The sequence below is a fragment of the Rhinolophus sinicus genome, chromosome 17 (assembly GCF_057876585.1).
Source record: "Rhinolophus sinicus isolate RSI-liver-muscle chromosome 17, RSI-T2T, whole genome shotgun sequence".
Classification (NCBI taxonomy): Eukaryota; Metazoa; Chordata; class Mammalia; order Chiroptera; family Rhinolophidae; genus Rhinolophus; species Rhinolophus sinicus.
Genome location: NC_142517.1, coordinates 193,777,512 through 193,804,361, shown reverse-complemented (window position 1 = coordinate 193,804,361; position 26,850 = coordinate 193,777,512). Strand labels below are relative to the sequence as shown.

General features: G+C 39.3%; 1 protein-coding gene across 2 annotated transcripts in view; it reads right to left on the bottom strand.

Moving 5' to 3' along the window:
• Positions 1-620: 620 nt before the first annotated feature.
• VWC2L (von Willebrand factor C domain containing 2 like) overlaps positions 621-26,850 on the bottom strand; it is a 156,996-nt gene continuing 130,766 nt past the window's right edge. For both annotated transcript variants that reach the window (XM_019727030.3, XM_074312786.2), the window contains exon 4: positions 621-6,226. In XM_019727030.3, the coding sequence (XP_019582589.1) occupies positions 6,078-6,226 (149 nt within the window). In that variant the 3' untranslated portion in view covers positions 621-6,077. The remainder of the gene's footprint in view (positions 6,227-26,850) is intronic.

Sequence of the window (26,850 nt, the reverse complement as noted above, 5' to 3'; positions counted from 1 at the left end):
TAGTAATGCAAGTACTATCAAGTAATTTAATTAATTAAATTGGAGTTTGGGTTTCAAATAACCATGAGTTCAAGATTTTCAAAAGTTACCAAGAAAGCCATTTGACTCCCCCTTCATCCATTTCTCCCACCCATCATCCTTTAAAAAGAAAAAATAGTAATAATCTGGGGAGGTAAGAGGTAGTAGTAATACACGCAACAAGATTACCCATGAGCTAATTGTTAAAGCTCAGTGATAGTAAACTGGGTTCATTATGCTATTCTTAAAAACAAACAAACAAACAAACAAACAAACAAACAAACAAACTACAGGGTTTACACTGTAGCATATAGATTTTGGGTTTTACCAGGAATTGCCTGAGCTATTCATGGGGAAAAGCCTCTCCACACCACAAAACAAGCTATACCAGGGGTGGTAAAAATATATATACATGACTTGTATTCATCTTTTGTTATTGGTATATATTGAGTATTACAATTTTAATACAATTTTTTTCTTAAATGTGTATACATTTTTTTGGCTCTCTCTCTCTCTCTCTCTCTCTCTCTCTCTCTCTCTCTCTCTATATATATATATATATATATATATATATATATATATATCTTGCTTTGAGGCTACCTGGTAAGACTTAACAAATGATTTTTTGACAAGAAAAAATAAACTGCTCAAAACTAAACTAGCAATTAAGGAAAGCTGTGGAACCACATGTATGTATGTGTGTGTGTGTGTATGTATGTATGTATGTATGTATGTATCTATTATCTTTTACAAAATGTACAGATGACTTATGTAAGAAGCCAGACTTGGAGGCACTCTCAGGTGATTTTTCTGGGAGGTTGTTTTCTCTAAAAAGTAGACTCCGTCATTCTCTGGAATTTTTAAATTCAAAATTAAAATTTAATTTCTATTAACTCTAGCTTCTCCTCTTTCCTCTACTATAACACTTAAGTAATAAAAAAATCAAAAACATTTTTAAATTGTCTATCTTCCACCATCACTCTTTGGTTCTTTAATACATAATACATTTATTTGTTTTCCTGCCTGAAAAATAAAAAAAGCCATCAAATCATTACCACAATTAAACAGATTTGGAATACAAAACAAATTTTGAGTCCTTAAAATTAACTGAAAGAAATTCCTTTAACTCCATTAATTTAACTCTTAGTCTATGAAAGGCACGATGGCACAAGTTATGTCTTGTTCATCAGATGAACAACATGCCTTCTAGATGTATATGGTTGACCAGGGACAATCGGGTGTTCACAGCAGACAGTACACTTTGAGGCTCACTGATAAGACTGTCACTCCAATTCGAGGTATGAATCCTGTACAACTGTGGTGAGAACGTATAGGAGAGGTTGCTGGCTCAGAGATAGCATTTGTCTTCCAAAACCATAAAGGTTCCTTTTTTTTTTTTTTTTAAAGAGTAATATTCCCAACGTCACCCCTCAAATAACCACAAACCCAGGACTGTCACAGTTCATAGCTTTCTGTCCTGTGCTTTGAAGTGCCCTCCTGTGAAACTTGAATTCGAAATGAACAATAAACAATCCTTTGCAAGGGACGTAGGGAGCAGAAAATTGGACACATGGGAAACTGAAAAGCAAGAGTCTAATCTTGTTTTAAGAAAATGTTGGTGGAGGGGGGGTGTGGATGCTTATGTGTGGGGACTCCATGCTGACGTTTTCTTAGTGGTTGGCTTTTTGCTTTCATTCTCCAACAGTGCAGAAAATGATGGCAATTTATAAAATATTGTTCAGTTTTACTCTGTATTAGGCAGTATGTTTGTCTCAAGGAGGAGAAAAATAACAGTTTGCTCTTACTCCCCGAGGAAAGCTTACAAACATATAAAAGGCAGTGTCCTCTGGGTCCTCTTTGCTGCCCCTGAGAGATTAGTTGGTAGAAAGTCTCTTGCCCGCTGCTTGCCCTGCTCAGCATCTAGGAGGGAGTTTAAGATGGCACTTTAAAAGAGTAATTTTGCTATCACAAACCCTCCAATAACTAACCCAGGAGTCTGTCAGAATTCACAGCTGTCAATTGGCCGGGTTAAAATCTTCATTTTGGACTTAGGAGGCATTACAACCAAGTGCAGTATTATGGAAGGTTTGGGTCATTCAAATATCCTCTCCTCCTCTTATTTTAGAAAGTCGAAGAAATTTGAAAATGGACTGGATATTAGAGGCTACTAAGGAATTATTATTAATTTTGTTAGGTTTTGGTAATGTAACATATAACATATGGTTTTGTAAGAAACTCTCCCTTCTTTTTAAAGAGATGATTACTGTAAGATGTAGGGGTGAAATTATATAATGCTTGACATTTACTTTAAAATACTCAAAGGGAAAAAAAAAAGAATAGATGAAACATTATGCAAAAGCTTACTAACTGTTGAATCTGGGCAACAGGTAAATGGAGGTTCCTTGTATGATTTTCTTGATTTGTGTGTGTGTTTGAAAACATTTATAATACAAAATTCCTGCTTCGCCACTTGGGCAAATCACTTAACCTCTTTGTGTTTTGGTTTCCCTTACAGCAAAGCAGAGATAATGAGAGTCCCTTCCTTATAATAGGTATACTTCATGGATTGAAGAAAATGCAGTAGGTTCAATGTATCATTGTACAGGGCCTGCCAAAGAGCAAACACTCAATAATTATAGATTATCAGTAGTATTGTGTATGGATACAGGTCAGGAAAATGTTTTCCCATCACTGCTGGTTTATTTGAGCTTTCTCTCTAATCCCCAAGTCAGCCTTGCCTTATATTATGAAAAATTAAACTGTACACAGGCAAATGCTAAAGCTAACACTTAATTCTAATTGAATAGAGTTCCAATGACACATGTACTTTCAGATGACAGAAGTCACTGAGAACTAGTCATTAAATGGTGAAGGTAGGCAGAAGGAAGAAATTTAGGAAGGAAAATATACCACAAAGTTTGCTGGTTAACACACTTTATATTTAACAAAATAATTTTTAATAATATATTCTTTACACATCAAATATTGTTGCTAGAATCCCCTTTTTACAGTTTAGTGTTTAGGTTTTGTTTTTTTCTCACTAGTTTTCAGGCACACCATTTTTCAAAGATTTTAGAAACTGAATCTTTTTTTGTTTTAACAGGCATCAGTTGACAAACAGGATGTGATCCCTTATTTAAACATAGCTGTAGTTAAAGCCTAGAACCAAAGGTAGAGGAGGAATATGAGGACAGAGGTGACAGTGTGGTTGCAAACAAAACCTTCAAAAGAAAAAACAAAATAAAACAAAACAAAAAAACGCAACAGATGAGACCACAACTCTGTTGTTCAGAGTTTGGAAAGAATTTCTCAATGACACCAGTAGAAGGAAGTTGTAAATGTTTATGGTCATGAGAAATTCTGTCACAGTATAGGATCATCTCTCCCTAAAAGGGGAAAAATGTCAGTGCTGCAAAGTCTTAAAGAAAGAGCTTGGAGTGAAACATTAGAAAGAAAAAAAAAAATCTCTTTCTCTAGCTGGTAACAGAGGCCACAGAGCAGATTTCATTCTGCAAACTCTGTGAAGAATGTTTCTTGATGGATATTGTACGTCATTCTAGTTCATTCTTGCTGGGACTATCACTGTGCCAAGATTTTGATGCAAAATTTCTGTACCCTGGCTTGTCAGCTGCACTCTCTTTCTGTTTTTCTAAAAAGGACATAGTAACTTCTTAATACTAGGTAGGGTACTATGCTACATGGCTTCATTAACAATATTTTCTGAGTTTCAAATATTATTCCTGTCATTTATTATATTTTTTTCCCAAGAGTGTAGATGTTTTAAGCTGGCAACAGACAACCTCGGGGCAAAGGAAGCTCTATAATACATCTCTGTCTAGACACAAGCTGAAGTATGGAATGCCTTTACTTTGGAGTGCAGGAATAAATCATGCAGAATTGTTTGTGAATGATTCATGACTATCTATAGGATATATCCATGGTGGCAATTGAAAGGCACCAACCTTGTGCAAATTGGTGTTCTAGGAGAAGGCGGCTTGATGTTCTTCCTTGGATGGCACCCGCATGGCTATTTGTATCATAACGTAAGCACAGTGTGCGTGAGAAGTGTCAGGTCCAACTTGTCAACACATTAATTTTGGAAATGACAACTCTTTCTTGATGACAGGAGGTGCTTCCAGGAAGGAGAGGCTGACAATTTTAAATGAAAATCCAGTTCATGAGGCAAAGGAAATGTGACCTGAGGGTGGACCTATGGCAGGGAAGCATCACTCCCTTTGGAGGAGACTGAGCCCTCCCCCTTAGAGCTGCTGACTGTGCATCTCCCAAAGGGCTGAGTCTCAGCAAAGCGATAGACTCGGCCAGAGTGAGCCTCGTATGTCCTCTGGCAGAAGCCACTCTATACTTATTATTCTAGGCTATTCAATCAGTTGATATTCAGCCCGTTCCCCTCACCCCTCAAGGACGTTTGAAACATCTGGAGACATTTTGGTGTTCCAACTAGGGTGTTACTATTGGTATTTAGTGGATAGAGGTCAGGGATGCTGCTAAACATCCTAAAAATGCACAGGACAACCCCCAACAACAATGAATTGTCTGGCCCAAGATGTCAATACCACTAAGGTTGAAAAACCTTGTTCTAGAATGTGGCACTCCACAGGAGCTATTGCAAAGCCCGAGCTGGGGTGAGAGCAGAAAAGGAAAGAACACTGATAATGAAAACAACCTTCAAGTTTCCTCAAGGACCCTACCAGATCTGTGCCAGGGTTTTCAAGACAGGAGAGTGGAATAAGCAACTAACTATGCCACGTGATTTCAGAATTGCTACATTTGCACTTGAATCGAGGTGGCAGCAGATACCCTGTGTATTTTATTTTTTCTGTTACTATGCCAGCAGCATTGCCAGGGCAGCCTTGAGACTCTTCAAAGGTTCACTTTAATTGTTCCGTATCTAATATATACATTTTAAAAAATGTTCAACAAATGGAATTATATTGTGCAAGACTCACTCTACCCTAATCTTTAATTGAAATCAGCACTTGAGGTGGAAAAAGTGTCCTGAATCTGTGTTTTAGACATAGGGCTGAGTGGTCATTAACATGGCAAACACGTCCTAAACCATAAAAACTGCCTGTGTGTACTACTGGCTTCCAGCCAAATCTGATCTCAAAAGCCAGTAGTGTTCAGAAGGATTCAGATTCACAGTGGGGCTACCCACCCTGGTTCTGGTATTTATACTGCCAGGTGACAGAGAGGGTTTAGAGTGTTACAAGTTGAACTCAAATTCAGCATCATGTGAAAGTCTGGTGATTAACGCTACAATTTTGAAAACCCATTTCCTTTGGATTCTTTAGTCGAGTTCATGGTGTTCTTCACATGTTAGTTTTTGATTGGCAGTTTCAAGGTTTTGCAGATGAAATGTGTGGTTTGTAAGAATCAAATTGGGTGCCCCCCCAATAATGCACCAAGCACCAGTGCCCTGCCCTGCCCAGCTGTGGGTCCATCTGTGTGTGCCTCTCTTTTCTTAACCTACAGGTCATGATTCACTCAAGGGGAGTGATTGGTTGGATGCTTTTGGTTTTCCTGGTCAGGAAGTGTCCTCATCCCCGACATTTCTTTACCAAAGCTTGTTTGACATAACTCAAAACTTTACTGTGCAGTCAAATCTGGCCCCTTGGACTCTAAAAAGGAAAAAGAAATACTACAAGAGAAAAATGCCATGTATGATGTACAGGAGAGTAAAAACGGATTAATTCGTTGGGTTGTGAGCTGGCAGGTTCGCGGTTTCACCAGAGAAGGAGGCTGTACGCGGCTATTTCTTCGTTTTGTTCTAGAAATCCAGTCGTCAAGTCACCATCAAGCATGTGTGATTACAAAAGCGGGTTTGATCGCGATATACTATATATGTTTTATATAGCAAGAGAGAATGAAATTTTCTCTTAGTAAAATATTCACTTTTTTGTCAACCCTAAAAGATTTTGCTGGTGACCCTGTTATAGCTGGCAGGAGTTTGTTTGTTTCTTTTGTTTTATTTTAAATATGTGCAGAGTAGAAGCCATAGCGTCGTCTCCTAAGAACTCATCGTCGGTTGGGAGTTTGTTCTACACAGTCTGCTTGCCTCGGCATTCACGCTTTGAACACTGAGCCGGCTTCCACCAGTCCCCGTTGTGACAGTGACAGATGTTACATTCATCCACTTTCACTTCAATGCCAGCTGGAATTATTGTAGTTCCTGCAAAGCAGTTTGGACCTGCAACACACATATCCATTGATTAGTTGATTAAATCTGAGAAGCTCCCTTTCTCTCTTCTTTCTCCCACCCCAATTACAAATCCAACCCCCAAAGCCATGAATGAGTAGATCAGACTACTATTTACAATCTAACATTAAGGAATTTTCTAACTATCTCCTTTAAATGCAAATTTGCAGCCCCTAGTAGCTTTTGCACACAGTTCGTTTTCTCTATGTATGTCATGCACTTAAAAAACAAAAGAACCAGTGCTCAAAAATTATTGTCTGTTACTGAGTGCATGCAATTTTCTAAAGGAAGGTTCTATGGATTAAACTCTATTTGCTTTGGGGTGTAAAGACTGCTGAAGTGTCCCCTGAAACTCGAATGGGGCCCTAGCAAGGTCTGCATCCGATGATGGCACTCCGTGGCCTGTCTTCTTGCTTCTGTGGTGAGTATGAGATAATGAACTCTCTCCCTCCCCAGTTTCAGCACCCCCCTAAGTCCAGTTCCTGGAATCCCAGCTTGTTTCTTGATAATAATGAATAATTCATGACCAGATGATTTATTCATGTCCCAAACAAGCTTTGTTAGAAGTTCATTTGATTTTTATAAATGGAGTTCCTTTAATCTGCTGGCTATCTATTTTTTTTTTTTTTTTTTTTTTTTTTTTTAAGAATGACAAAAATGGTTGGCTTTCGAAAGGCAACAGGAATTTTACTTTTTCACCTTCAGAAATGCTTTACTGAAAATGTCTCTTGCTCATTATAGATGGATGTTTTTAAAATTCACCAAGCTCAGTTTTTTACTTCTTGTCTTTCTCCCTTTTCTCTTTCTCTTTACTTATTTTCTAAACCTCTCCCAGTGCACAAATGCCAGTGTTCAGGGTTGGGGATATGATTTCTCAAACTCAAATGGAATTAAAATTGCTTCCCAGGATGCAGTGGATTATAGTGGGGTGGTACAAATTGCTGTTTCTTTGAAACGATTTGATATAAGTCTCTGAAGTACATATTTGGATAAAGAGAGGGAGCGCTGAGTTGTGTCTGCTAGTGATTTATTAATTCAGCATTACCGGCCACTTGCCAAGACCACAAAGTAACACAGCAACGTACACCCTCATCAGTGCCTTACTTTCACTTTCTTAACGATTGATAAGAGACAATCTTTACTATTAAATAAATGAAACCAGGGGCAATTTATAGTTCCACTTCATAACTGCTTTTATAAAAATAGTAACTATTAGATTACGACGTCTATTTATCAACATGAAACAATTTAATATGCTATGGCTTTAATCACCTATTGTTTTAGAGCACCCAGACCTCAGTTATACATACACTTACCCATGGCACTTGTGGACCTATGCCTTCCCTTCACTCTGGTGGACAAATACGTTGGGCGTGTGCCTGGACATGAAGAACCAGTGAGAGTAGGAGGGATATAATGGGTCAAGGGTGACAATTAAACAGCTGGCAAACTGTCTATTTTCGCCTACGAGGGCACTTCTTATGGTGTTTATAAGGCCCTAATTGCTGATTACTTAAGGATCACAATATATATTTCATAAATCTTAGCATTTCGCTATTGTTTGATAGCTTGAACTGTCTTTGGGACTACACCTCCCTGGGAAAGTCTGATACCAAGTCACGTATTTGTTCTGTTACCAGAACTGAGATAATTTGTTCTATTACCAGAACTTCAGAGAATTTGGCAAGGAGGCTTTTTCAGAATGTAGCTTCTTCTGCCATGGTTGTTGTTGTCAGATCTCTCTCAGCCCAATGAGTTCTATGCCAGACAGGGTCTGGCCAGAGCCAAACTAGCTCAGAAATTGAACTACATAGCAAATACCATTTGTTTTCCCACAGTCACCCAGAGTAGGCGTAGTTTCTCTCTCTCCACCTCTTCACTTCTAACCAACTCTTTTCACCCCAATTGTACACTTTCAATTTTTCCAGATTGAAAGAAACAAACATTCTAAACAGTGGTTCCAAAACAAAGAACTCCCTGAAACACGCAGGATATCATCCAGCAATTGTTCTCCCAGCTTCTTGAGAGGATTTAGAAATTGGTCAGAAGAATCTTGAGAGAGAGAGAGAGAAAGAGAGAGAGAGAGAGAGAGAGAGAGAGAGAGAGAGAGAGAGAATGAGAATGAGAGGAGAAAGGAGTGTCACTGGTTCACAAGGGGCAGATTCATCTCAATGGCACAATAAGAGCAAAAGGGAGGGAGGGCTCTTGGTAAAAAGAAATTTTTGACAACTTATCATGAATGTCTTGAAGAGATATTTTACTAGGGTTCTGGTATTCATATCTGCCCCTTTCTGCATATGTCAGTGCCATACTATGATCAACATGTATTTGATCAGCCTTTATGCCTCATTTCTTAAGAGTTATTTAGAGTTTACTGCACTCTCAGCTTAGGAAATATTAATTAATATTGATTGACAGAATGCAAAGAGAGACCCTTAGCGCTTTGCCATGACTGACCAGTCAAAGGCACTGCCCGTAAATGACACGACGAACTCTCAATGGTCTACTTGGCAACCAGAGGTATTTTACGGAATCAGAAAATCCTGTTTGATCTCATTAACAGTGATTTTATTAGCACCCTTCTGAAAACTTCAGGTATTACTAAAGCAAGCCTCAGGTTTGCTGTTAATAGTCTGATCTGCTTAAAAGTACTTTAGATAAATGTCAAACAGAATGTTTGGCACCATTTAGAAACTGTTTTGGTTTTGGCCTGTCGTTCTTAATAATGGTGACAGTAAAACAGTGGTGACAGTAAATACTAATGTGCTTTGAGTATAGGAATTCTATCCTTCTGTCTATGCCCTTCTTTTATTTGGGAGCTGCTTTCCTTTTGTCTTGGTTTATCTGAAAAAATAAGATGCTTAGAAGAGTGAACTCAATAGCAAGCAACATATTTTAATGCATAAGACTTGGAGAGACTCCAGAGGGGAGCCGTGAAAATGATTAAACTGAAGGCTGGCAAATAGGACCTCTGAGAAAAGGTTAAAGGGATTGGAATTATTTAATCTAGAAAGAGAAGACAGAAGAATAACTCAATAAGTCTCAGGGAATGAAGGCTTATTAGGTGAAGAATGGTGACCAACTGTTCTTTCTTTCTTCTGACACCTGGTATAAGAGAAAACGGAGATACATTGATTCTCAAGGAATTGTAAACACACACAAATGGCTCAGAGAACTGAGAATTGAGCGTGGCAGTTGCCAACAGTGGGGTGAGATCTTTTCTCTTAGAGATCATTAGGAACATAGGAGGCCTCATCTGTCGGGGATTATTTAAATCATCAGCACCTTGAAAACAGGAACCGAATATCTGTCATTCCTTATGGTCTAGACCTAATGCTCTGTCCAGCAAATATTAAAAACTCCATATATGTTTATTCAACAATGACATAGTATGAACACACTAGTTATGTATTGGAAGCAAAATTGTTTTCTGAGCTTATAGATCAGGACTTACATAGATATATCAAGCCTAGCCCTAGTAATATAGGTATAGAAATATGTATTGATTAGTGGAAACACGGAGTGATAATTTCTTGAGCACTTACTTCATGCCAGAAGTTTGAGCCATTTAACCTTTCCAATTAACCAGATAAGGTCACAGCCCCATCCTCAGGACACTGTGCCTCAGAGATGCAAAGAGACTGGTAATATTTAGTAAGTGGCACCGATGGAAGATGAACTCAAACCTCTTTAATCTACAGGATGCTTTTAATTGCCCAGGAAAAGAAGCAGATGCCAAGGAATGCACTGCTGCGTTCCTTTGCTCTTATTCTGAATTCATATTCAGAATTTAGAAGTCCAATTTTTTAGTGTTGAGGGTGAATATTGAGGTAAGACATCTGATGGCTAGGAGGAAGTGAGACTACTTTTTGAAACCTTTATCAGCTTTCCTAGTTTCATATTGTGTGTATCCATACAGTCTCCAGAAAATATAATTTTCCTAGAAATGAAAAGAAAGTTCCCATGGCGAAGATGCTTGGACAGTGGGATTTTGGCTTTTCTTTGAGCAGCAGTGAAGTTTCCACTCTTACTGAAAGTAGACCAACTAAGAAGCAGAATGAAAGTAGACTGGGACTTAGGAGAGCTGGTTAAAAGTCACGTAGACAATTAATTATCTACGTGACTTTACGTAAGCCCTCTGTAACCTAAATACAAATGGGGGCCCATGTGGTCTAGTCTCAGAAAGGATTCATGTGTTGAAAGTGCAATACAATGAGAAAAGCAACTTCAGTCTTTACTGGGAGTTGGAACAAGGCGGGAAGAAGGATAAGCAGGCTAGAAATTCTCATACTTTAAAAATAAAAAATTCCGTGAAGCACATACATGTTTTTCCCTATTATTCTGTACTTCTCTGAGCACTTATTTTGCACATCTATAAACTAAAAACTGGTTTGCAAAACATTTTTTTTTCCACAATAGAAAACATTCAAAATAAATCTTATAAAAGCAGAACTTGTCTGATGCAGTGGCCGTGGGAGCCTGGGGCGCTGTCTTTTCATAACAGTATTGCCCCGATTTCCAAACGTCAGCGGCTCAGAGGTAACCCATAAGGCATCTCCATAAAATATCTAGTGATCAGAGAAAAGGCATATGGAATTATCTCTTCAGGTTCAATAATCTATGAAACCAGAAGAAAATAGAAGGGATTCTGTGATGTCTGTGGTTAAGAACTGAGCAGACGCACTCATCCACTAAAGTCTTTTTTTGGTAAGCCCTAAAATGTTCCCCATAAAAGGGTGCATAGAAACTATATGGAAAAGGAAGTGGATAGCTACTCTCCTCACATCTCCTATAGATCCATGTTTGCTTGCAATGTCAAATATTACATCATTTCATGAAGGAACAGATACATAACCTGAAATTAGCACTCTGCAGGAAAGGACCACAGACCTGCGTAAGGTTGTAACAGAGAACTTGACCTAGGCTGTGGGTCTGTGGAAAGATTTGAGTTGTGTGTGTGTGTGTGTTTATGTGCAAGGAGGAGGTGAGTATGACCCACTGAGGAAGTTGAAAAAGTCAATGGGCTTAGAATGGTGAGTGTAGTAAGAAGTGGTGAGGAAAAGACGTTCTTGTGGCTTTGAAAACAGCGGTGTGCTGGAGCCTGTGGCTCTTAGTGACTTTCACAAGCCAATTGTTAAATATTCAAGAGTTTTGTAACCTTGTTGACATGATTTTCATAGCTTGAAATTGGCCATGGTGGAAGTATTTATGCCATCCAAACCAGCAAGTGCTATAAATCAGGGTTTTCACCACCCCTCCCCTGACCAGGAACCAGTTGTTAAACATTTATATTACTAGGTTAGGGCTCCAGGTTGGGGCCTCGCTAGACCTACACATGTGCATGCAGAATTGTGACAAAAGACATCGATTCCATGAGCTGCACCAGTGTCACTCTATGATTAGTCCACAGAGCACCCGAGGTTGCACTGGAAATATCTGTATGGATAATGGAATTTGGAGAGTGCAGACAAAGCCTAGAGCCCTCATCGGCTCTGGCACTGTGTGGCGGTAAAAGCACATTTCTTTCTCCTTTGCTTTGAGGTATTAAAAGTCTCTGCTAAGGTGCTGGGACAATATTAAATTAGTGTCAGCAATGAACACATTGGCTTGAATTAACTGATCAGATTGGGCCTTATAGAAAGTAAGGTCCTAGGGGGATAAAAGAGCCCAGGAAATATGCAATTTGATCTGAGTGAAGGAGAAGGAAAAGGGCTGGAGTGGGCAAGTAATTTGTAGAAAAAAAACTAATTTGGAATCCCTCAGGGAACCAGGATCATGTGCAATCTGATGAGATACTGGGCTGTTTGGGGAAGAGGATGATCCCACCAGTCAAGCAACAAAACCAATCCTAGAGAGAAGGCACACATGAAAGGAAGTTGTATGTAGAGAATATCTAGAATAGCCTAGAGGTCCAAGCTTTGGGTGTAATACAATCAAGAGCAAGGGCCAAAATCATGCCAGAGATTTGACCCAGTGAAAACATGCCTTTGGTGCAGATATAACAGTTTGCCCCATTAATATCACCAACCTGGATGCTGCTGCTAGAACCATGGGCCTAGCAGCCTGTCTTACCAGTATTGCCAGAATGGAGACTGGGTATTCCTGTGCTTCTTGAAATTACTAGTTTCAACTTAAAGTCTGCAGCAGGTAAACCTGAGGTCAGAGTCTAGTCAAATACCTGCACTGTAGCTGCACAGGGGCTGGAACATGAATAGCTAGCATTTTCAGCTTCTCTAGGGAGAGACGGTCTTTCTTCATATATAGAAGAAAGCCCAATCACAGAAAGGGGGCAGTTGATTATTTCTGATGCTAAGAGGGATGAGGAGAGGAGTTAATGTGGCAAACTTCATCTGCTTCAATCCTCCCCCCACCCCCAGGCTGATTGCAAGCCTGCCTGTCTTGTTCTGAATGAATATTCATTCATTCATTCATTCATTCATTCATTCATTCATTTAGAACAAGACTGCTCTAAGCATGAGTGATGCAACTATTAATAAGACAGAGTTTCTGCCTTTAGGGAGTTGACATTCTCGTGGGGTGAATCAGGCAAAACGCAATTCAATTGGGCCACTTCAAGTCATTCTGTGCTATGAAGAAAATAAATAAGACAATGTAGTCAAGTGCATAGGCCCAGAGGGGGAAAATTCATTATAGTTTACAGACCATGTTCATATATGTTTTCTTATTTCATATCCACTGTCATGTTATAAGATGTTTGCTATGAATCCCATTGCACAAGTGAGGAAAGTAAAGTTCAGAGAGATGAAAGGATTTGATAAAGGGCAGAGAAAGAACTAAATAACAGGAGAGGTTAATTTCAACCCTTATATTCTGACTCCTGGTTGACTACTTTCCTTGAGGAGAGTCTTTCTTTATATGTGCTGTTATTTAATCCAAATGTCAGTCTTAACTATACATTCTCCTGTTCCTGACTCCCCAGCTCTCTTGTAGGAAGCTCAGATGAAACCCAGATCGAGCTGACAACATTGAATTCACTTAACACTTTTTGAATTATTTTTAAGAGTTTTCATACATGACCTTATTTCATCCTTACATGACTTACTATTTTCTCTGTTTTATAGTTGAGACAATGAGACATAAAAATATCAAGTGGCTTTCTCAAAATCACACAGCTAGTAAGTGATTGAGCTGGGATACACACACACACACACACACACACACACACACACACACACACACACACAGAAAGAGAGGGGAGAGAGAGAGAGAGAGAGAGAGAATAAGTAAGCAAAGGGGTGAATAGGCAAACGGTGAATGGAAAGAGATAGGTCCAGTTACAAAATCCCCATGTGGGGCAGAGAAGTGGGTCCCTCCAGCAGCTTTATTCAACTTCTTCTCCACAACCACAAAGCAGAATTACTCCCAAGAAGCAAATATGGCTGAGAAAGCAGCGTGGTTCTAGTGATGATCTCAGAAGGCAGCCAGACTGGCACTGAAATCTCTCAGCAGGAGATGCCCTGTCCTTGTTGTGTGTTGGCCCAGATCCTTACAGCCAAGCCTCCTCCTTCTTAGAGGTTAGGTAAGCCAGGCTGGTCATGACCACTTTATAGATGCTTCTGGGTTATAAATTGCGATGGCATCCCTGAAAAAGCCTCCTTCTGACAACAACTTCATATTGTTTAATAGTCCCTGTTTGAGTATTGCAATTTCTGGCCTTGATTTGAAAATTTATTATTGATGCTTGGTGTCTTTTAGAAATTGGTTGTAAATGATCTTCCTGCTGCATAAATGAGGTGGATTCCTATTGTGTGAGACCATAAACATCCCATATTTATTTGGCAGAGCAGCTAAATCATTGTTTCAGCAAATAGTAGGCTTGTAGGCCTCAGTCTGGGGCTAAATTAGGTTCGATTACGTTCTTCCTCTTAACTGATTTTAATTCTCTGCTTCATGAAGTCTGGTAGGTGTTATTCTGCTATGGAAAAGCAAATAGTCTTTTTGATCAGGTGTACCCATTTCCGACTATTAAAATCTTGGAGAAAATGTTTCTAGAAAACCAGTAAGTAGAGCTGATTGCAGTTAAAATTGAACTAAGTGACTGAAACCTCCTCAGTAACGTGTTCCAATGGCCTTGTTAGGCCTGGACAGAGAGCAGTGACACGATTTTGATTGCTGCAAGGAGTTTCCAGAGAATGGAGTGCCTCTGTCTGTCTCTTCCTGCTTTTAGTCACTCGTCACTATGTTACTTTCCAACCATTTTATTAAACCTAAGAACAAAAAGCTTCCTCGGATTAAGGTGGCAAGATTCAGGAAGCATTGTTTTCTCTGAGGCCGCCCTAAAGGTGCCTGTTAATCATTTTATTTGAAAATTCAATATTGCTGAACTCCCACACAAATTTCAGTGTGAGAGCTCCAGAGAGTTTTCTGGCCCATAAGTACGTAAGATTTATAGCCTGGTGCTCCAATTAAGTAAAATGCAAAAGCTGGAGCAGAGAGAGGAAGGGCACCGTCAGGCTACACAATAGAAGTAAAAGTTGGCTGCTCTTTTTCTAATTTCAGGCAAAGCAGCAGGCCGTGAGACTCTGGCATAGCTCATGCTCTGTGTTAGGTGGCTGTGTATGTTCAGGCTCACCTTCAGAAGAATGTGTGTGGCCAGACTATGGCTTGGTTTGCCGTCGTGTAAAACACTTTGTCTGCTTAGTTTTTGCTTGGAGCGATGAAATAGTCTCAGCCAAATTTTCCAAGCTGCAACAACACTACCTCCCTTGTTAGAGGTTTCAGTGGTTTTTAAGTGACTTTCATATTCCTTTCAGCAATCCTAAAGGTAGGAAGAGCTGGTATTACTGTACCCGTTTTAGAGCTGGGGGCACTGAGATTCAAAAAGAGAGGAAGTGAGGTGATTTACTACTTACATGTATTTAAGAGTTGAGTTGATTTACTTCTGGGTGAGGAGATTATGATGGCATAGTCACATTTCAGCCCTGTTTCTGCCATTTACTGGAGGTATGAGCTCAGCATCCTCAGCCATAAAGTGGGAATAATATTAAAATAATACAAGTGCTTACCTTATGAAAGTTTTGAAGGAGCAAATAGATTAGTATATGTAGAACACTTAGAACAGTGCCTGTCACGTGCTAACAATAAATGTTAGTCATTGCTATTTATCAGTTACTACTTGAGTTATAATCTGTGCTACTTGTGTAGGATTATGGAGTCCAAATTCTTTGATTTCTAGTCTAATTTTTATTTTGTTAATTTTAAAACCTCAATAAAGAAATTAATCTTGTTGAGGTCAACTAATATTTTTTTGCAAAGTGAATGGGCATACAACAGCAAAATTATTCTTCTGTAGATTTCTCCCATGAATAGAGACAGCATCATTGGGGAGGGTTAAGGGGAGATGTGTTCGTCTGAACCAGCAGTTGACTGTAGAAGGGTTCACTAGGAAAATGATTTAAAATGGTTTGCTTGGACTACTAATGATAACTGCCTTTGCTTGTTGGAAAGAAGGCCCAGATGTGGTAGAAGAAAGTCTAAGAGGCTAACAAAGAGATTGCACGCTATATAAAAGGGAGAGTAGGCAAAGATATATATCTATATATTTAAATATGTACCTATCTAGAGGGTTTTTTGCAGCATTTTTCTTAATGCTAAAAAAAAATAAATAAATAAAAGGGGATAAAATGTGCATGCCTGCCAATAACAGAAATATTGAATAAATTGTGGTGCCTCACTCAATGGACTCTACTGTAGTCATTAAAAAGAATGAATCACAACCTGCAGCTGATTTGCAAGGATTTTTCATGAGTTGTTGGATAAGAAAGGAATTATGCAGAGAAGTGTAGGTATAATAGGATCCTATTTTTATAAAACAAATATAGACAAACTTCTGTGTGCGTGTTTGTATAGGATTATATGAGGATGAAGGAAAAATAAAGAAGCACAAACATTGTGCTGTTAACGTGGATTATCTTGCTGGAAGGAAAGGTTTTTGATGGGAGAGGATTTGAGTAGAATAAAATGGCAGGAGAAAAACAAGTGCATCATGACATATTTATATTTCTTCTATGCATACAAAAAAAAGAGAAAATTCTTAACTGGCATGCATTTCAAAATCAATGTGTACATTTAATGATGTAATGGTTTCATTTTTTTTTCTTAAAATGTGTTATTAAATTGCTAATGCGTCTGACAATCAGGCACATTTTAAACTGAGGAAATGTAATGAAAGTCATAGAAAGAGGCAGAGCAGAGTCCCTGACACTGTAAGGGTGAAACTTGGGAAATCAATAACATAGACTTGGCTAGTGTACAGTTTGATCCACCCTGATATTCAGCTGTTTTCTCTTTGTTTCTGCCCTCACTCATCATTTTAAGAACTCTGTTTTGTTCCCTCTCCTAAATCTACAAATACCTCATTAATCCATTTAATCAGCATAATCCTAACCTAAAAATAACAGTTTCTTAATCCTCAATCGCTAGGACACTGGAATCCGTTTTGCAACTCCTTTGCAGTTTTTACTGGTTCAGCACAAAGCCCCAGGCTGCAGTGGCAGAGCCCGAGTCTGAGTCCAGAGATAACATTATCTTACAACAGACCAGGCCCCAGGAAGCGGTGTCAGCCCTCAGACCTGCCTGAACCGACTGACTCCCCCTTTTTTGTTCTTCTTGTGTACCCATAAAAGCTTCTGACTGGTCTAGGAATGGGGAGATGGCCTTTGGACAGGAGTCCGCCATCCTCCGAGCATGCCAGCATTTGGAATAAACCTCCTTTTCTTTCCACCAATCTTGTCTTTCGATTTGTAACTTTTTCAAGCACTGGCAGCCAGAACCTTAGCAAGTACCAATATTCCAGTTTCCTTGACTCTAAAGTCTTAGAGCTGTGCTGTCCCTTACAGCAGCCACTAGCCATGTGTGGCCAGGGAGCCCTTGAAATGTGGCCAGTCCAAAATGAGGTGTGCTGTAAGTGCAAAATGTACACATTTCAAAGACTTAGTACTCCTTAAACATGAAAAAAAAAAAAAAAAAAAAAAAAAAAAGCAAAGTTGCTCATTGATTTTTTTTTATATTGATTACATGTTGGGTGAAAATATTTTGATTATATAGGGTGAAATAAAAAACATTCTTAAAATTAATCTCATCTCTTTTACTTTTTCAATTGGCTAATTTAGAAAGTTTGGAAAATATCATGGCTCACATGGTACTTCCACGGGGCAGTCTTGGCCTAGAGGAATTACGAAAGGATAAAGAGGCATTAGGAATGATCAAGAGGAAACTAAGTTTTACAGTTTGGTGGGAAGAAATACTAAGTGTTGTTGAAAAGGGCGTATCTTTAGGAGAGACATTCTCAAAGTGTGGGATCAATATCATCAGCATCTCTGGGAACGTCTTTGAAATGAAAATTTTTCAGCCCCATCAGACATCTACTGAATCAGAAACTCTGGGTGTGAGCCCAGAAATCTGTGTTTTAACAAACGTTCCAGGTGATTCTGATGCTAACACATGAGAACCCCTGCTTTAGGATAAGGCAGAGCTTGGATAAAAACCATACCATTGGTAACCAGGAAGATAGCACAGTTAGTCTGAATTCTGGAAGATGTTTCAAAATAGAGTGAGCTTACCCAAAGGCGATGAATTTAGCATGCTAAACAACATAAGGCTTTTAGCAATCGGTCATTCCTAAGGAGAAATTCAGAGCAAGTAAATGGTGGTTAAATGGTTCAATTACTTTCAAGTTTCAGCTTCGACCTCTGAGCTGTCATTATTGTGTTTCTTTAGTAGGTGTGATTTTTACCCACATGACAGCTTTGAGATTCAACGAGTTATGTGTGAAACTTGGCATTTGGAACCATTTTCGATGTTTAATGACCTCATTTTCCAAAAAAAACACACAAAAAAAACAAGTTGATTATCACTGGAAATAAAATAATATATATTATCTTTGGGATATAATCAGGTTAGAAAAAGTTGTATTACTCAGTTTTATCTACCTTTTATATGAAAAATATAAATGTGTTAAGCAGCATATTTTCTACTTCTGACAACTAATTTAGTATCATCTTTGAACACTGCCTACTTCATTGATGAAAAAATGTAAGCCTATTTTACTTCCTTAAAAGAATATACTTGATTGAATACACTAGAATAGAAGTCACGTCCTCACTGGGGGAGTGGGGCTTTGGGCATGGGGTATGGTTCTCAACAGCGTGGGCATCACCGCCCCCCACCCAGCACGTTTCATAATGGAGATGAAACAGAAAACTTTCCACATTTATTCTCTGTATTCAAAGGCACAAAATGCTTCGCAACTGCAAAAAAGGTGATAAGCAGATTATTTCATTATTGCAACATATGACCAAAGCTGCCCTACTGACATTTCCAAGATTTTCATGATAATGTATTATTAGACATGCCACGGGTAAATTAAGTAACAAAGTGACATTTTCTTTCATGTCCATCTGTCAATGCCTGCAGATAGCTAATAACTGACACAGAAGTGATGAAAAAATTAGTAAAAATAAATTGTCCACAAACTGTATGAGTCCCATCTAGAAATATTTCTAGTCTAGAAATATAATGTCAACCAGATAGTCATATTTCTTTCCTGTATGGATATAACAAAATTAGATATTGAATATAAATAACAATGGGATACAATTTATTTAAAAATAAAGTAAAGAGCACACATACTAAGGGCATTTAATCTCATTTAGACACCAAAGAATAGTGCCTTGAGTAAGTGATGGGTGATAATGGGAGGGAGGGGGCAAAGAAGTCACATGTGAACAGCTCTTAAGTGCAATAAAAGCGTGGGGCTTAGGGAAGCTTTTGAAATACTGCAGAGTGGAGAGCCAGTGGAAGAGGGAACAAAATAAAAGTAGAGACAAGTAGAAGCTAGTTTTTGATGACTTGAAAAAAAAAAAAACACAACACATTGGATTTGGGATGCCATCTAAAGAGCAATTACAACCATGACATCACCAGATTTATTTTTTAAATAGATTATACTGGCTTCATTGTAGATAAAGAGTTGAACCCAAGGTGAGGGCTGTGTTGCAAGGAGTAGACCAATTTCATCAATTCTTACCTTAGTCCAGGCAAAGATAATGGTTGGCTAGACTAGGATGGTGGCCATGGGAATAGAGAGAAGTGAATGGATGTGAGCACTATTTAGGAGCTAGAATCAGTGTGATTTGGTGGTGGATGGAATGTGTGGAAGAAGGTAGAAGATGCCCATTAGGTTTCTGATTTAAGCAAGTATACAGGACACTGATAAAAGAGCAGGATTTGGGGGAAAGAGAATGAGGTAATGTTAGTAATTTATGCACGCGTGAATCGTCTAAGTGGCGATGAACAGTGGAGCAGAACTGACTGCACTGGAGAGAGTGAGTTGGGAATCCCTGGCAAATGAATGGGATTGAAGGCCGGGAAGTGGATGAGGGCTCCCTGGAACATTGGGTGCAGTGCGAGAAGAAAGAGAGCCTAAGACAGCAGAGCCTCAGCTGGAGCCCACTGAGGGGACTAAAAGGGAATCTCCAAAGAGGAAGGAGAAAAAAAATAGTGTATGGTATCAGAGAAGCACAGGAAAGAAAACATTTCTGGTAGGAGCGGGGGCAGCAGTGTCAAGGGCAGCTGAGATCGCAAATGAGATATGGGCTGAGACAAGTTTACTGGTGACTCACAAGAGCAATTTCTGTGAAGTAGTGAAGGCAAAAACCAGGTTGAAGAAAGCTGAGGAATGAATGGGTGGGCGGTAAGGGGGTGTGGACATAAATATAGCCCAGTCAACAGCTGTACAAGGGTCAGGGTTGAGGGAGGATGTTTAGGAGAGAGAGAAATGTTTTAAGTGTTGGGAAAAAATCGGGAAGAGAGAGGTTGGGTGTAAAAAGGCTTGGTCGGGCAGAATAATTTAGAGAATAGAGTCCCTGAGAAAGCTCAAGAGCATGGAACTCTGTGTTCTTAGATGGGAGATAGGGAATTTCTTCCATCGTAATAGACAATGGGAAGCTAAAGGAGTTTCTGTCTGATAATTTCTTTTGTCTCTGGAAAAGAGGCTGGGAACTAATCTGCTGAGAGTGAAGGGAGAAGATGCAGAAAAGCGAGGGTTGAGGCAGTCATTCTAGAGAAGGACAAAGATAGCTGACTGGAAAAGCATAATGAAATTGTTGGACAGGGTGACATCTAGGTGAAGATGGTGACTACACTTTGTAGTGGTACCGATTTGATGGCACGTGTGATTTTCCCATTGGAGTGCCGCAATATTATGAAAGCGTGCCCCAGATAGACGGTCATCATTTAATAGCAGTGTGACCTTGGGCGAGTCATTTATTCTCTCTCTCTTTCCTCATCTGTAAACTGGGAACAATAAGAGCACCCATCTGATAGGATTTGGGGGAGTGGTAAATGAGTTAATACACATAACAGTGCTGAGAATAGTTAGCATATAGTGTGCACTCTGCAAGTATAGGTTGGTGCAAAAGTAATTGCGGTTTAACAGGTTAAAAAATCATAGCAAAAACCGCAATTACTTTTGCACCAATCTAATATTCGCTGTTCTCCAGCTTTGGGGTTTTGGCAGGCACGGGATGATAGAAGCAAAGGAATGGGAGGTATTAACAAGAGAGTGGTTGAAAGTGTAGACTAAGGAGTGACACTGGAGAACAAGGAAGTGAAGTTATTGATTTTGGAAATCACTAGGTGATTTTGTATTTACTGAAAGTCCTTCTGGTAGGGATTCCTGGCCTGAGATTATAGTATGCTAGTTTTTCTGACAGAATTAGAGTGTTGATGGAAAATGAATAACATTACCTGAGCTCTGTCACTCCAACTCCTATTCTATACTTTGGCTGTGGTACCCAATACATAAGGAATTTGCATTAAAAAGATACTGTTGTTGTGCATTATTTTATTTTATTTTTACATTAGCTTGAAGCAGATCCTGTGATACTTCATGTTCTGAATTCCTAAGAAATGAGAGAGTTCTTAAAAATGAGAAAAAAATTATAAGAAACATTATAAGGGAATCCCCTCAAGTTAAGGCAATTTTGTTTAGAGGCTGTACATTTACCAACAGTTTGTTATTTTCCTTGAGGTCTGCAGTGCAATTTAAGCCAGAAAAAACAATCAGTTTGGCCCAAGCGTGAATTGCTGCAGAATAAACAACCTTCAAAACTGAACTTTAAAAGCAACTCTCTGCATTGCTGATGTGCTGAGATGCTCAGAGGTGCTATTTTGTCTCTGGGAATACATTCTGTATGGTCACTCAGATCGTGCATTGGAACCCTGGCCTTTTATCATAAACATAAATGGACATTAGACACCAACACTTATTTCCAAGTATGAATATGGTTGAAGTTTTATATGGTAAAAATATTACTGAAGAGCCCATTGAGATCTCTGGAAATAGTTTCATGTACTAACAAGCAAGTAAATAAAGCACAATTATAGACTGGGACTTGGGCCCCTGGGAGTCTACAAATATTGATTTTATTCTTGCTTGTGTAAATTATTTTTCCTTGAAATTAGAGGAAACATCTAAAGGTGGGCAGGGTGGAGAGAAAAGAGATCAGTGCCATTTATTTTAGGAAAAAACGCTGCCACTCTTATCTCAAAGATACTCCCAAATCTGCTGCCTTCCCAGGAATTGCCAATGGACATATGTCATTTACTAAGAATTTATTTATTGATTGATTGATTCAAAAGCATATATTGAAGGCATCCTATGTGCCAGAGAATGTGCAAACTACTAGAAATACAGTGATAAGAAGAGAAGATATATTTTCTAGTTTTCAATGGGCTTATCCTCTAGCAGAAATGGGGCAAGTGCAAAGTTAGAAATAGGATTTCCTAGGAGAATGTAGGAGGAAACCTAATCAAAACTGAGAAAAGAATTCTTCCTGGAAGGCGTGAAGACTGAGTGGATCTTGTGGGGTGAACAGGAGCAATTCTGGTGAAGAATCAGGGTGATGGTGGTGGGTGGGCAGTGAGGAGCATGAGCAAAGAAGGGGTTATGGCCCATTGAAAAACTTGTTAGGAATTCTATGTAGCTGCAGCTTGAGGTCCCAGGAGTCGTGTAAGGTGCTGAAGCTGGAAGAGAAGGAAGTGGCCAGGTTCTGGAAGACCTTCTAAGTTGTTCTGGGCTTTACTGTTGTAGCATTGGGGAGGCACTGAAGGCTTTTTAAGTGGTGGAGTGATATAATCGTATCTGTGCATTAGCTAGTTCACTACTGCTGCTGTGTGGGGTGGGTGGGCACCCCAGCTGGAGGAAGCAAGAGTAATAACTGCTCCAGCAAAGAAAGGACCACATTGAAATAGTGGCATTAGGAATGGAAAAAGGGGACAGGCTGGGGTGACATGAAAGGGAGTGGAGTTGGTAGAACGTGGACGTAAGTGGTATGGAAAGAGGAAGGGACTAAAATGCTGTCCATATTTCTTATGTTTGTACTGGATAGCAGGTGGTAGCTTTCATGGAGAGGAAGAGTATGGGACAATCAAGTTTAGGTGAAAGGGCCAGAGTTCAGTGCTACACATATTGCATTTTAAATGTCTTTGGCTTATAAACATTGGAAAGCTTAAAGTAAGTAGTTTGATAGAAAGGTTGAGACCTCAAGGGAGATATTTGAACTGAAAGCATCAATTTAGAAGTCTTCAGGATATAGATGGTGACTGAATCCATGAAAGTGTCTTCCTAGGAAGAGAGAGAATAAATAATGGGAAGGTTACTACGGATGGGACCCCAAGGAACTAACATTTAAGTCATGAGTAGAGAAATAGGCCCCTAAGAAGGAAACTGAATAAATGGATATTGAGATGGGAGTCAGAGGATGTGATAGAAGTCAGCGGAGAAGTAGGTTTCACTGAGGAGTCAAATGCTGCTGGGATATTGAATAAAATAAGAGTTGAACATATCCATTGAATTTAGTATCCAGCAGGCAAAAAAACAAACACAACATCCATGTCACTGTGGGGGGTGAAGCTGGACTTCAGTGGGTTTCAAATTAATCTGTGGAAAAAGTATGTAACCTACACATTCAAGAAACCTTGTTTTGAAGAGAAGGTGAGGTGTAGGACTAAATGACAAGAGAACTTACTGGGATGAAATTTTTCAATTTCTGAGTCCCCCTTTTGCCCCCATTTTATTTTTAAAATCAGCAAGTTGTACCTATCCATATACTAACAGGGAAGGACCCACGGTAAAGACAGACGGCAGGTTTGGAAGAAGAGAATGTTCCGGGTGTTTGTGCAGGGAATGAGTTCTAGGACTTGGTAACCAAGAGCCATGATCTCAGGGCCGGCTGCTTTGGCATCACTAGGAAATGAGCAATGTCAGGTCCGACCTGGGTTTACTACATCAGAGTCTGCCTTTCAACAAGAAAGAAAATTCTCCTGCGATATGAGGATAAGGAAGAGATGGATATAAGGACACACAAGTGGTGTTGGCAAGGAAGGGAGTTGAAGTGATGCTAACTCACTCGGCTCTGAAGGAAAGAAATGATCTACTGAGAGTCGGGGGGAGTAAGTGCAGGTGGTAGATGACAGCCAGGTCTGGAGGTTGGAAGAAGCAGCACTGAAAGCTTGACTGAAAAACCCTGGAGTTTATCGTGGCGTGCAGCTGAGTGTTTGTGCGGATGTCTCCAACAGCCTAGGGCTGGTATTAGAGGAGACAGACACATCGATTGATGTAGGTGTGTAGTTTTGCTAAGCAAGTGGGAGTTGGCAAGAAAAAGTGAATTAATGAACCACAGGGTCTAGGTTGCAAAGGAAAGTCAATAAAAAATCAATGGGAACTGATGGCGTGGAAGGAAATGGGAGCTAATCATAACCATTAATAGAAATGAGAAATATTACACTGCCAGCAACAGTGACTGGTTGTCTGAAAGAGAGCTATTCCTTCTCACTGCACAGTCTCTTTGTTTATATGTTTTACAAACAACCCATCTAAAACAGTCACTATTCTCTTTCATCCCCTGGTCACATATCCAACTAGAGTCTGAACTATTCCAGGCCCTGAAACTTCCCACTAAAATAGCCTCCTCATTATAAAATCTACTACACCGTCTTAGTTCTTTCAGTGGGATTAAAAGGACTTCTAAAATCTGACTGAGGACTTTAAAAGGCCAGAATGACGTTCTTTCCTACCTTGAATGCCCTGTATTTTCTTTGTAACCATTTGCAAAATTTATACTTGAGGTATGTTATGAGTGCTACACTGATCTCCCCTAAAATGTTCTTTCTTTAACTTTCAAACCTCAAAGCACTTTGTTCCTCTCTATGACACCATTTAAATATATACAAATATAGTTCAACAGTTTTCATCCCTTCTAAGAGATTGTAAAATCTTAAATAGCAGGAGCTGTCTGGGTAAGTTTTGTTGCAGCACTGAACAAAAAGGAGAGGTTTTGAAGTTGAAACACAGGGTTCAGGAATGAAGTAGATTATGCTAGAAAGAGGGCTGGTGGAAGGTTATGAAAGGCCATTTGTACCAAAATTAGATGTTTGGATCTTAATCTCTAAAATGAGGAGCCACTGAAAAGTTTAAAGTAGGGAAGTAAGTGACATGATATTAGTGTTTCTGAAATCTTACTGTGTCTAAAGTGCGGAGGACTGAACAGAGGGGTGCAAAGTGAAAGGCAAGGATGTGAATTACAAAACCATCATGAGTGTCCAGGTGAGAGACAAGAATCTGAAAGAAGGCCTAACTTTGGGTCTGGACAGGAAAATTCTCATTTCATACGTGGTAGGATTTAATGCCATTGGATGTAGGGGATGAGGCAGGGGAAGAAGCCCACAGCTTGTCACAGGTTTCTGGCCTGGGTAACACAGGTAATGCCATTCACTGAGCTGGACAGCGGAGAAACAACAGGGTCAGGGAAGAGGAAGGGGGTAGTGATGATATGTGAAAGGTGGGGAGTGATGCATTCAATTTTAGACATTTTAAAATATTTTACTTATAGTCATAAACGTTGGTTGAATACATTAGGAAAAAAATGAATGTGAGACTGTGTTTTGAACTTTAAAGAAGAGCCAAGGTTGAAATGGAAAATGTTATTAAAAATATTTACATTTATTTCCCCGAGGTGGAATTGATAAACCACTCCTACCGCCAACGCTTGTGGTGGGGAAGCAAAGCATCTGGTTGAAATTCCACTGACCTTTAGATAGACCCAAGTTTTCATATGATGCTCATTTTCATTCCAAATTGCACTGCACAGCCCTAGGGATTGTACTTTCTGGAGCATTTGAGCAATAAAGAGGATTTGTGCAACCCTTGCATTTCACATGCAGATTTTCAAGCCAAAATCTTTCCAGTCAAAGAGTAGGTTCTAAACACTGAGCTAGGCACTTTTTTAACATATCTGGGTTGTCTCTTCTTTGCATCAGAAAGTTTGCAGAGTGATTGTGAAAGATGTCAGGAAGTCAAGTTTTTGATCCAGCTCAGAATTTTTCTCTGAGCCTTAGCAGAGGCATCTAGATAGGGGAATAGAAGGGGCATCAAGCATGGTATGCTTAGGAATCAAGATGGAAAATCCAAGAAAGGTACCTTTGAATTCCACTCAGATCTCAGTCTTTTATAACATAAATATATGGTTAGGCCAACTTCTTAATACAAACTGTTTGCAGTAACATAATTTAGTGTTCTGCTAATTGCTTCTTTTCATCCATGATTCTTCAATGTGTTAGAGGGGTAAATAATGTCTTAAGTAAATGGAGCCACACTTTTGATGTCCTCTTTGCTATACCGACCTGTGGTATGATGGCCTCCCTACAATGTCCACATCCTAATCCCTGGAGCCTGTGAATATGTTAAACTTCCCGGGTCAAAGAGAGTTTGCAGATGTGATTAAGTTAAAGAGTTTGAGAAGGAGAGATTATCATGGATTATCCAGGCAGTCCAATGTAATCACAAGAGTCCTTATAAGAAGAAGGCAGAAGGATAAGTGTCAGCAGTAGGAAATATGATGATGCAAGTGAGAGGTTGGAGTGATGAGAGAAAAGGGTCACAAACCAAACACTGCCAGCGGCCTTTAGAAACTAGGAAATGCAAGCAAATAGATTCTCCTCTCCAGAAAGAATGCAGCATCCCAGCCTACACCTGGATTTTTGACTTCTGACTTGCAGAACTGTACAAGAATAAATTTATCTTATTTTAAGCCAGTGAGCTTTGGTAATTTGTTAGAGAAGCTTTAGGCTTGAATCAATTTATAGATGATGCTAAAGCAGGAAGGGTAAGTTTAGACATGGCAGAATTTCCCAATGGATTTTAAAATAATTTCAAACTATATATTGATTACAAATGCTGTTATTATTGCTCTTAAAAAGAACCTCTAGAGGGTTAAGGATTATGTCCAAACACAGAAGGCTAATAAGACTTAACACAAAAGGTCAACATACTTGTTATCACGGTAGCCACTTGACCAATTGTGTTAACAACTTGGTTGGATTTGACTGAAGGATTTGTGATCTACCCTTAGCTGCATTATGTACTAAAAAGAAATCAAGGATTCTTTAAGGCTCTCAGAATTATATCACGATCCATTGGAATTGGTTGAATTCCCTGCTCAGATTTGAATTTGTAGGCAGCGTTTTTGAGTGTTTATATCCTGCAGGGAAAACATGAAAATTTATCTATAAATTGTAAGTCCTGGCTTGTACTA